This window comes from Macaca mulatta, chromosome 9 (genome assembly GCF_049350105.2).
Source record: "Macaca mulatta isolate MMU2019108-1 chromosome 9, T2T-MMU8v2.0, whole genome shotgun sequence".
In the NCBI taxonomy this organism is placed as follows: Eukaryota; Metazoa; Chordata; class Mammalia; order Primates; family Cercopithecidae; genus Macaca; species Macaca mulatta.
In genome coordinates this window covers 83,804,499-83,817,582 of record NC_133414.1, presented here as the reverse complement: position 1 = coordinate 83,817,582, position 13,084 = coordinate 83,804,499, and the positions used below count along the sequence as shown (strand labels likewise).

General features: G+C 34.7%; 1 protein-coding gene across 4 annotated transcripts in view; it reads right to left on the bottom strand.

Moving 5' to 3' along the window:
- The window catches only part of CTNNA3 (catenin alpha 3), a 1,846,283-nt gene that overhangs the window by 43,724 nt on the left and 1,789,475 nt on the right, over positions 1–13,084 (bottom strand). For all 4 annotated transcript variants that reach the window (XM_077946706.1, XM_077946707.1, XM_028827066.2 and 1 more), the window contains one exon: positions 6,303–6,437. In XM_077946706.1, coding sequence (XP_077802832.1) covers positions 6,303–6,437 — 135 coding nt within the window. The remainder of the gene's footprint in view (positions 1–6,302; positions 6,438–13,084) is intronic.

Below are 13,084 nucleotides of genomic sequence, written 5' to 3'. Positions count from 1 at the left end.
ATCTTGAATAGAGTGATCAAATCTTAATTTTAACGGGAAACTACTCTTTCCATTTTACCAAACATGGGATTTATTAGCAAGAAATTCTTCAACCTTTCATTCATTTCTATAAATGTGATTATATCTTTTTTTAAGTTAGACTAAATCAATTTTTTTTTATTTTTAGGATTCAGGGGATACATGTGCAGTTTTGTTACAAGGGTATATAGCATGATGCTGAGGTTTGGGCTTCTATTAATTTCATCACTCAAATATTGAACATAGTACCCAATAGGAATTTTTTCAACTCTTACCCCTCTCCCCCTCCTACCTTTTAGAGACTCCAGTATCTATTGTTCCCATCTTTATGTCCCTGTGTAATCAATGTTTAGCTCCCACTTGTAAGTGAGAATATGCAGTATTTGATTTTCTGTTTTAGCATTAATTTGCATAGGATAATGGCCTCCAGCTGCATTCATGTGGATGTGAAGGACACAATTAAATTCTTTTATATGGCTGCGTAGTATGCCATGGTGTATATGTACCACATTTTCTTTATTTAATAAATGTGATTATATTTTAATTCAACTTCATCCTGGCTGAGAAGAGCTCTTTTTTCTTTTTTTTCCAAACCTAATCTTTCTACCTTTTCTAATCTTACATTCTCTCATTTGCTTGACTTTATTCCATCAGTCATAGTCTTAATTTTTCACAGGTTCATTCTCTTCTGGCTGCTTTTTGTTCTTTACCTAAACATTTCTCAATTACTGCCACTTTAAGCAGTATATAAATAAAAATATTAACAAACAAAAATGCTTTTGGTGATTCTGTCTGCTCTGACCCTCAAATCTCTTTCTCTTTCTTTATCTCTCTTTTATTCCTTTCAACTTCAAACTTTTGGAAAATTGAGTCTGTGCCACCATATTTTCTCTGTCATTGCATACTCAGTACTCAACTGATCATGATATAATTTTTGCCTTCACCATATTACTGATACTGCTTTAACAAAGATATAAAAACACCTTCTAAATGCAAAACCCAATGTGTACTTTTAAGGCTAAGCCAACCTGCATAATTTTGCAGGTTGCATCTTTTGTAGTCATTGGTCACCGCACCATCAATCATGTAAAAATATTCAAGGACTTTATAGTCTAGAAGGGAATATGTGCAAAAAGATGATTTGATATATGTACTGCTGTGATTTTGGTAATCATACAAGGAATATGATAGAAACTGTTAGCTGCCACCCAACATCCATTCTCTTTTTCATAGAAATAGAACTCTGATTATACTGGGGAAAGCAATGTGCAGGATTAAAACACAAACAAACATACAAAATCTATATTTTGTAGCATACCTTGCAGTTAAATATAACAATATGACTACGCTCCAGCCAATAGTTTGTTAAAAAAAAAAAAAGTATTTGAAAGGGACCTTCTGGAAGGTCCCTTTAAAAGTGTAAGGAATGTTTGCTTCATTTACTCTTTATTCCTACTGCCTGGAATATACAAGTCATTGCTCGAGCTGCATAAGCCATATTTTTGACCTTGATAATAACGACAGCCAGAAGCCAAGAAAAGTGAAGCTGAAAGACAAAAGTGCCTGATTCCCTGGTGACTTTGTGAAGCTGTCATAACAGTTCTAGACTGCCCATTCGCAGGCTCACTTTATGGAGACAGTAAACTCCCAATTTGTTTTAACTGCCACAGTCAAGTCTCAGAATCTTATAAAGGTACACTGGAATCACTCTGTGAAAAAAGTTGTTACTGGATTACTGTCTCAGCTATTTTTTTAAAAAATGGCATCCAACATATTTTCACTGGATGGTCCCATATATTTCTCTTTCATACCTCTTTCCTAAGTTCCAGAACCAAAGACCCAACTTCCCCTAAACCCTTCTCCTTGGATGCCCCTTAGTCACTTCAATTCAACAAGCAAAACCTGAATGAGTTTCCATACTCACTGTAACATGGTCTTCCTTCTATATATACTATTTAGTTAATGATGCCGTTGTTGACTAAGTAAACTATTTAACCTCCAAACCTTTAGGAAATTCTTAATTCTTTCTTCTTTTTCACCCTTAGCACCCAATGGATAATTGACTCTAAACATATTTTCCTCAGAATTGTTCCTTGTATAGATACACTCCTTTCCATTCTCATCAATATTGTCTTAGGTAAGTTCTCACTGTTTCTCTCTTAGACTAATTTTATTATTATTATTATTATTATTATTATTATTATTATTCTTTAAGTTCTGGGTTACATGTGTAGAACATGCAGTTTTGTTACATAGGTATACACATGCCCTGGTGGTTTGCTGCACCCATCAACCCATCACCTACATTAGGTATTCCTCCTAATATTATCCCTCCCCTAGCCCCCACCCTCTGACAGGCCCTGGTGTGTGACGTTCCCCTCCCTGTGTCCATGTGTTCTCATTGTTCAACTCCCACTTACGAGTGAGAACATGTGGTGTTCAGTTTTCTGTTCCTGTGTTAGTTTGCTGAGAATGATGGTTTCCAGCTTCATTCATGTCCCGGCAAAGGACATGAAGTCATCCTTTTATATGGCTGTGTAGTATTCCATGGTGTATTTGTGCCACATTTTCTTAATCCAGTCTATCATTGATGGATATTTGGGTTGGTTCCAAGTCTTTGCCATTGTGAATAGTGCTGCAATAAACATCTTAAACTAATTTTTAAAAGTCATTCCTAAATAGGCCTCAATCCTCTAGTCCCTTATCTTTCTAATCTATCACTTCCCTGTCTAAAAAATGTTAGCTTTGAAATGCATAGATTTATTAATGCCCATCTCAAACTAAGAAATTGTTAATTACTCTCAATTGCCTACAGGGTAAAATTAAATTATAAATGATCCTTTCAAAACATTCCCAGTTTCCTTTACAAACTTTTGCTCTACTCGCCCACCCACCCTTATTCCACAACACACACACCAAGAGTACCAAGTAAAGTTGTTTTCAGTCACGTCAGACTGCCTGCCATGTCTGTAACATGCCATGTCTTTCCTATCTCTGTTTTATTTCAGTTGTCCCCTCTATCTCAAATCCTTTCCCTCTCCTCCTCCTATAAGTACACATTTGTTTTCTACTTATTAATCAAGGCCCAAAGCAGATTTGAGCGACTTGCGAAGCTTTCTCTTACCTGCTCTGCACATCAAATAAATTATTTCCTCACATGCTATACACGTACATTTGTACATACCAATATTGTATGGTTTATTACAGTGTTCTGGAGTCTTTTTTGTATATTCAGGTACATTTTAGGTTTCTTATTTTTTTATGCATTTCAGTATCTTAAGGACATTACCATATAATCATCTTTACATCCCTCAGATGTACTACTATGCCTTGCACAGAGAGGGGCTCAATTCATAGTAATGGATTTGAATGAACTACATATACTTTGTCTCTATACAGGTAAAACATGCAACTTCAAGATGAGTGCTTGCAATACAGATGTAAGAATGATTGGGGAATAATTTTAATTAAATGGTGTATTATGACAATATCTTTCAGATTATTTTATTTTATTAATTCATCTTCTTTATCCTAAACCTTCACACCTCAGACCCAGAACAGAATGTACTGCCCGTTCACTATAGAAATGCATTCCATTCATACCTACTTATTTTTAACCCACTATATTAGGTAAAGCAATGTTTCGTGAACCTAATCGTGGGATGCCAGCTTTATTTAGTAAACTTTGAATAGTCTGTAGTTTTGAATACCACATTTCTGTAATTTTTAGTGTCTCTCTGCTTTGGAATCACGCTTGCCATTTTTCAAGAGATCTTATAGCAAAATGATAGATTAGATCTTCTTCTGAATTTAAAGAATAGGAACAAGACAGGAACTCAGGGTCACTGAGAGATTAAAGTAAGTGTGCTTTGGCACGCATAAATGAAATGTATTTAGAAAGCTTTCTAGGATCTACCTGCAAACAGATGGCAGTAAGATATGCAAAAGGGGGAATGCTTTCTTTTTTCAGATTTATTTTTTTCTAATGGGGAATAGTGAGTGAGATGATGACAAATAGTTTTGGATTTGCAATGCTATTCCTCATTTTACATAATGACTCAGCTTTTAAATTGTAAATCATGGATTCTAAATAGCTCCTGCTTAATCTATCTGTAATATATGTAAAGTTCATGAATTTGAATCATCATACCAAACAGGAAAGAATACCAACTCAGTTTATATATAGAAAGGAAATTGTATTTTGGAAGGATAATTAACGCCAATAAATTTTAACAGCTATGCAGAGGCTGAACTTCTACCAAATGTTTTTTGAAAGCATAGCTTCAGACAATATGAAACAGTGTATATTTGAAAAATAAAATTTATATGAAATTTAGACCTTATAAAGCATGATTAGTGTGTGAAAATGACAAAAGTAAATGGAAGAGTTTATCCTCCAAATGAATATACTTTTTTACATGTTTCATGTAGTATGATGTTAAATGAGAAAATGAAGACTGGATGTTTAATAAGCCAAAAGGAATACACAGAAGTTAAAAATATATATACATATTAATACATATGCATCTATACACACATATATGCTGTGTGTATCTACATAAATGTATATATACATACATGTATGTATATGTGTCGATACACACGCATGTTCCTGTTTGCATGGCTTGTGACTAAGTAAAATGCATTTTTCTTTGAAAAGGGACAGGGCACTAGTAATACACTGACTGTGTTTATGTGGGATTTTTGATAAAATTTGAATATCAAAGACACTATTTTTCCCCCTCTAACCACCACTGGAATAAAATGCTAGAATGCAATACCATCTTATCATTTCCAAATTATTCACTTTTGACTTGTGTTTTTCAGTTTCATCACAGATTCAGTGTTGTCTCTCTGAACAGAGAAAACATAGACCTTTGAAGGTAAACTCAGCTCTGACATTTACTAGTATGACATTTGGGAAGCTATATAACCCATCTTAAGTTTACTTCTTTATATGTTAAAGAAAACAGAACAAATAAATAAGTGATCCATCTGGCATGTTATTGTGAAGATTAACATAAAATATTGGCAAGAGATAGAGAGTCACTATTGGTTTCCTCCCCTTTACTTTTTTTTTTTTTTTTTTTTGAGATGGAGTCTTGCACTGTCGCCCAGGCTGGAGAGCAGTGGTGTGATCTCGGCTCACTGCAACTTCCACCTTCTGGGTTCAAGTAATTCTCATGCCTCAGACTACTGAGTAGCTGGGATTACAGGCATGCACCATCACACCAAACTAATTTTTCTATTTTTAGTAGAGACAGCGTTTCACCATGTTGGCCAGGATGGTCTTAAACTCCTGATCTCAAGTGATCCAGATGCCCCAGTCTCCCAAAGTGCTGGGATTATAGGCACGAACCACCGTGACCAGCCTCTGCCCTCTACTTTTGATGGTGATCCTTTGCTTGTGTTTTCATAATTACGTCCTCTTTCAGAACATTAACTCATTGAGGGACTGTCCAATGCCAGGATATAGAGGCCCTATATATTACACATATACAGATATACTAGTGTAACTAAAAAAATTTTTCTCAGAAATACAAATTCCCAGAATATTTATAATGTTCCACTTAAACTTAAATTTATAATCTTGGTCCATGTCCTTTTCAAAGTCACCGATAACTGAATCCAATATAGATATCAAATATTATTTTATTACCATTTCTTCTCCAGAGAAATGATCTACTGCTATTAAAAGATGAGTAGAAAAGTTATACATTAGTTCTACCATGGTAATTTACAGCAGCTTAAAACTTAGGGCCACCAAAGAATTTATGAAATTTCCTCCAACTCTAATAAATTCTATCATACTCCAGTTCTGAAAATATATATGGAAATGAAAACTCTCAAGACATGAACATTTATGTTATAAAAAGAAATAGGGGGAAATGAATATCAATTAATAGCAGTGAAGCAATCTTTTTATTAATTTGCAATTCCACATGCATTTATTTTAGAAAAATTACAGGATTCATTTCGGAGTTCCATCTGTACACATTTTGAAGTCATGCTTTAAATTAACATGCATTTCTCATCCAAATGGCTTATAAAACGTGATTTACTTTTTAATCTCTGAAGTAAATAAAAACAACATTTTAAACCTTTTTAAAAGATATCTGCTAAGATTTCCTGCTAGTTTAAATACATGTGCTTTTAATAAAAACTCCAATTTAGTCTTTCTAAACTAATTTTACCTACAAGATTTGGTCATGTAAGCAAGGGTGTAGTTACTCTGTTTCAAGCATCTCCCACCTGTGATCATGTACATGCTAGGCGGTACTCACAGCTGACATGATGAGCTCTCCTCCCAGGTTCTGGATCTCAGCTTTAACCTGACTGCAGATTTTCAGTTGGTGGGAGTAGAACTTAATCTGTTCCAGGTAGGCCAACAAGTCTTGTTTGCAAGATGGATCTGGGCACTAAATATGCATCGAAGATAAAAATGGATATAGCAGAATAAATAATAGGTAGATCAAAGTGAGTAAAAACAGTATTCACATGGCAGGTACCTTATAAGGCAGCAATTTTATTTTCATAGCGCAACATTTCTCGGCTCATGTCCAAGTAGATTCTGATATGCTTCTACCATTATAATAGTTTATTCATTTTGCAACCTTAGTTACTTCAGCTTAGCCAAAAGAAATGTTAAAATACTTTTTAGACATGAAAAGGTAAATAAAATAGCTGCCTTTAATTTATGATAAAGGTTACAAGCCTTCAGATTATATTTTTAGGTAAATCTAAAGAAATATTTAAAATGTAATTATTTCTTTCACCTAGAATTACTATTAGAATACTCCTAGAATTACTATTACAATGCTCCTTGAGACTCATGGTTCTGCATTGCCTGTCCTTTGCTACTCAAAAGGACATAAAAACATGCAGCAACATAATATGTTCTATTACTTCCAGCATTCAATGTTCTTAACTGTTATAGACAAAGGAAATCATTTCTACCTTAGATAACAGGTGTGAATCTAACTGAAGCCAAGAAGCAGACACGGCACATGTTTTAGAATATTAAATTTCCTTATGAAAACCAGCCTCCTGCATCATTTTATCTTTTGGAAGGAACTTCCTGGAGGACAGCTTTGAGCTTTATCATAACATGGTAAATAGCTTTGGTTAAGATTTAATCTTTGTGTTCTTTCTCCTATGCAATTATAATAGATTTATAGAAATCCCTTCTGACTTAATTCCACTTTTAGTAAATTTTTATAAGAATAAGGAAATGTGGACAGTGATTTATATCCAAAGATCTTCGTTGTAGCATTATGTATAATAGCAAAATTTGGAAATAACCTTAATTCCCCAAATAATGGAAAGACTAAATAAGAATGACTATCAATATAACGTAGCATTACTCAGTCTCAAGAAAATAGAGTTTCAAAGGATGCAGGAAAATGTTTTTGGAAGTTAAAAAAATAACCTGTAAATATTGCAATCAAATTCTATTAAAAATTGTGTGTATTTAAAACATGCTGAATGCCAGATGCAGTGACTCATGCCTATAATCCTAGCAATTTGGGAAGTTGAAACAGGAAAATCCCTTGAGCCTAGGAATTTGAGGTCAGCCTGGGGAACATAGGGAGGCACCATTTCTACAAAAAATAAAAATAAATTAGCCAGGTGTGATCCCAGCTATTCAGGAGGCTGAGGTGGGAGGACTGCCTGAGCCTGAGAGGTTAATGCTGCAGTGAGCCATGATTGTGACACTGCACTTCAGCCTGGGCAAAAGAGTGAGACCTTGTGTCAAAAAATAAATAAATAAAAATAAAAAATAAAATAATAAAACCTGCTGGGACAGCTTCAGCTGTCCATCCTTCCTAGGCATAGATCATGCTGCATCAGGACTCTCTTTGCACCATACCCAGACAAATCTCCAGGCATTCAGAGCACCAGCTTGCCTGAATCAGCAGGCTGAGCTTCTCCACCCTTTCTGTGCATAAATCAGGGTGCAGCAGGCCCTCTCCACTCCATGCTTAGGCAGATTTCCAGGTATTCAAAGTACATGTTTGCCCAGATTGACAGCCTGAGCCACCCCACACTTTCTCTGCAGGGATCCAGGTATGTAGAGGAGACTTTCTGCTTCATGCCTAGGCCGATCTCCCGGCATCTGGAGCACCTAGTCCCCTGGATTAGGAGTTTAGACCACCCCAAATCTGTGTGTAGAGAACTTGAGGACAAGAAGGCTTCCCAGCTCCATGCCTAGGCATACCTCTGGGTGCTTGGTACCCACTCACTGGATTATCCTTCAGCACTGGTGCTCATGACTGCCCTTAGGGGAATCTGTAGGCAAACCTGCCAGTCTGGACCTACCCATATTGCTCCCAACACCTCTGGGGCTGAGGAGGGAGCTCAGAGCACTTTGCACTACAAGAATAAGCCCATTGCCTGAGGCAAGAGAGAGCTTCTGCTAGTAAACAAGGATGAAGTATACACTCAGCAGTATTAGCCATACACACCGTCTACAGGCTTGTAGATGGAACTGCATGGTCCAATATAAAACCTGCTGACAGAAAGGTGTAGAGTACACCAGTTAAGCCAAAAGACCTTACCCAGCCTTCTCTAAAGTCACATCCCCTAGGGAAAAATAGGTGGGAAAGGGAAAGAAAAAAAATATCAATAATATTATAGGGAAAGAAAAGAAAAATTATATCTGCACAAATATAATTACAAAATTTTGAAGTATCAATGCCTCAAGATGAGAAAGAACCAGTGTAAGAATTCTAGCACCATGAAAATTCAAAATGTAGTAATACCATCAACATACCATACTAGCTCTCCAGCTACGGTCTCCAGAAAAGTGGAAACTTGGAAAGGACAGATAGAGAATTTGAAGTGTGGATTGCAAGGAAGTTCAATAAGATCCAAGACGAGGTTGAAAATTAACACAAAGAAACATTTTAAAGCAATCCAGAAAATGAAGGAAGAGATAAACATCTTTAAAATATCAATCAGAGATTCTGGAATTTAAAAACTAACTTAATTTCAAAATACAACTGGAAGCTTCACCAATAAACTGGACTAAGTAGAAGAAAGAATGACAGATCTTGAAAACCAGTCTTTTGAATTGACCCAGTCAGAAAAAAATAAAGAAAATGTATTTTTTAAAAAAATGAACAAAGTCTTTGAGAAATACGGGATTACGTAAAGGGATCAAACCTAAAAATTAGTGACATTCCTGAGACTGAGAAAAAGATAACAATCTAGAAAAAATACTTGAAGTGATAAATCAAGAAAATGTTCCGAATTTTGCTGGAGAGGTAGATATCCAGATACAAGAAATTCAGAGAACGCTTGTGAGATACTATACAAAAAGCAACATGACCAAGGCATATAATCACCAGACTATTCAAGGTCAACGCTAAAGAAAAACATCACAAAGGTAGCTAGAGAAAAAGGTCAGAACACACACAAAGGGAATCCCAAAAGGCTAAAAGCAGACTTCCCTGCATAAACTTTATTTATAAGCTGGGACAGACTGGGGGCCTATTTTCAGAATTCTTGAAGAAAAGAAATTCCAACAAAAATTTCATACCCCACCAGGCTAAGCTTTATCACTGAAAGAGAAACAAAAATATTTTCCAGACAAACAAGCACTAAAAAAATTCATTACCATTAGGCTAGTCTTATCAGAGACTCTTAAGGGAATTCTAAACATGGGGAAAAAATAGCTGACACCTGCTACCACAAAAACACACTTAAGTACAGAGCCCACAGACCTATAGAGCAACCAAACCATAGAAAATACAAAGCAACCAGCTAACAACTTCATGATAGGATCAAAATCTTGCATATTAATATTATCCTTGAATGTGAATAGCCTAAACACTCCACTTAAAAGGCACAGAGTGGCAAGTTGGATAAAATAAAAACATCCACCAATCTGCTGTCTTCAAGATACCCATCTCACACATAATGACATCTAGAAGCTCAAAGTAAAGGGTTGAAGAAATATCTATCTTGCGAACTAAACTACAAAAAAAAAAGAGGAGTGGCTATTACATTAGATAAAATATATGTATGTTAATATATTTAAAATATAATATATAACATAGTATATTAGATAAAATATAGGTATTTTAAAATATATTAAAATATAATATATAATAATATATTAGATTTAAAAGACTTTAAACCAACAACAGTAAAAAAGGACAAAGAAGGGCATTACATAATGATAAAGGGTTAAATTCAACAAAAAGACTTAACTATCCTAAATATGTATGTACCCAACACTGAAGCATCTCAATTCATAAAACAAGTACTTCTAGATCTGCAAAAAGGCTTAGACAGCCACACAGTAATGTGTCACTCCTCACTGACAGTGGTAGATATGTGAAATGTTAGTCAATTAAACCTGTTTATTTATATATAAACTAGCTAGTCTCAGTATCTTCACAGTAATGTGAAAATGGACTAATACATTTATTTTTGGGTAAACAATGAAATTAAGGCAGTAATCAAAAATTCTTTGAAAAAAATAGAAATAAGAGACTCAACATATAAAAATCTCTAGGATGCAGCAAAAGTACTGTTAAGAGGAAAGTTTAGGGCAGTAAACTCCTACCTTAAAATGTTAGAAAGATCTCAAATTAATGATTTAACATCATGCCTAGAGGAGCTAGAAAAACAAGAACCAACCAACCCAAAAGCAAGAACAAACCAACCCCAAAAATTAAAATTAGATGGAACTGAATGAATCTGAGACCTAAAAATTCACAGGAAGAATCAATGAAGACTAAAGTTTTTTTTTGTTTTTGTTTTTGTTTTTTTGAAAGAATAAACAGGATCGGTAGACTGCTAGCTAGATTAACACAGAAAAAAAGAGAAAGGATCCAAATAAGCACAGTCAGAAGTTATAACTAAAGTGGCATTGCAACCAATACTACAGAAATACAAAAGAGCCTCAGAAACTATTGGGAACACACCTGTGCATACAAACTAGAAAATCTAGAGGAGAAGATAAATTTCTGAAACACACAATCCTCCAAGAATGAATCAGAAAGAAATTGAAACCCTGAACAGACCAATATCGAGTTCCTAAATTAAATCAGTAATAAGACACCCACCACCACCAACAACCAAAAGAGCCCCAGCCAAATTCTACCAAACATGCATAGAAGATTTGGTACCAATCCTACTGAAACTATTTCAAAAAATGGAGAAGGAGAGACTCCTCCTTAACTCATTCAACAAAGCCAGCATCATCCTGATAGGAAAACCTAGTAAAGATACGATGAAAAAAATCTCTGATACCAATATCTCTGATAAACATAGATGCAGAAATCCTCAGCAAAATATTAGCAAATTGAATTTAGTGGCACATCAAAAAGTTAATTCACTATGATCAAGTAGGCTTAATTCTTGTAAGAATGGTTTAATATACACAAATCAATAAATGTGATTCACCACATAAACAGAATTAATAACAAAAATTGTATGATTATTTCACCAGATGTGGAAAAAGCTTTTGATAAAATACAACATCCCTTCATGATAAAAACCCTCAAGAAACTATACATCAAAGGAACATATCTAACATATCTCAAAATAATAAGAATCATCTAAGAGAAACCATAGCCAACATTATACTTGAATGGGCAAAAGCTGAAACCAATCCCCTTGAAAACTGTTACAATGATGCCCATTCTCACCCCTCTTATTCCACACAGTACTGAAAGCCCTAGCCACAACAATCAGGCAAAATAAATAAATAAAAGGCATCCAACTAGACAAATAAAAGTCAACCTATATCTCTTTGCTGTTGATATGATTTTATACCCAGAAAACACAAAATACTTTACTGAAAGGCTCCTGGAACTGAGACATGACTCAGTAATTTTTTAGGATGCAAAATCGTGGTATAAAAATCAATAGTATTTCTATACACCAATAACATTCAAGCTGAGAACCAAATGAAGAACTCAATTCCACTTACAATAGCTGCAAATAAATAAATAAATGAATAAATAAATAAAACACCTAGGAATGAATCTAACCAAGGAAGTTAAAGATCTCTACAAGGAGAACTACAAAATACTGCTGAAAGTAATCATAGATGACACAAACAAATGGAAAAAAACATTTCAAGTTCATCAACTGGAAGAATCAATATCATTAAAATGGCCATACTGCCCAAAGCAATCTATAGATTCAATGCTATTCCTATCAAGCAACCAACGTCCTTTTTCACAGAACTAGAAAAATAGCTATTGTAAAATTCATATGAAGCCAAGAAATATCCTGACTAGACAAGCAATCCTAAGCAAAAAAAAAAAAAAAAAAAAAAAGAAAAAAAGAAAAGAAAGAAAGAAAGAAGAAGAAGCTGGATGCATCATATCACTTGATTTCAAACTACACTATAAGGCTACAGTAACAACACAGCATGGTATTGGCACAAAAACAGATGCATAGGCTGATGGGACAGAATAGAGAACACAGAAATAAAGCTGCACAACTACAACCATCTGATCTTTGACAAAGTTGACAAAAATAAGCAGTGACTCCCTATTCAACATATGACGCTGTGATAGCTGGCTAGCCAAAGGCAGAAGAATGAAACTGGACCCCTATCTTTCATCATCTAAAAAAATTAACTCAAGATGAATTCAAGATTTAAATATAAGACCTCCACAATAAGAATCCTTGAAGTAAAACCTAGGAAACACCATTCTGGATATCAGCCTTGGGAAAGACATTATAACTAAATCCTCAAAAGCAATTGCAACAAAAACAAAAATTGACAAGTGGAATCTCTAATTAAAAAGTTTCTGCATAGCAACAAACTCTCAACAGAGTACACAGACAACCCACACGATGGAAGAAAATATTTGCAAACTATGAATCTGACATAGTTTTACTATCCAGGATCTATAAAGAACTTAAACAATTGAGCAAGCAAAAAATAATCCCATTAAAAATGGGCAAATGGTATGTGTTAAGTCATTCTTGCATTGCTATAAAAAATACTTCAGACTGGGTAATTTATAAAGAAAAAAGTTTAATTGACTCATGGTTCTGCAGGATATACAAGCATTGCATTGGCATCCACTTGGCTTTG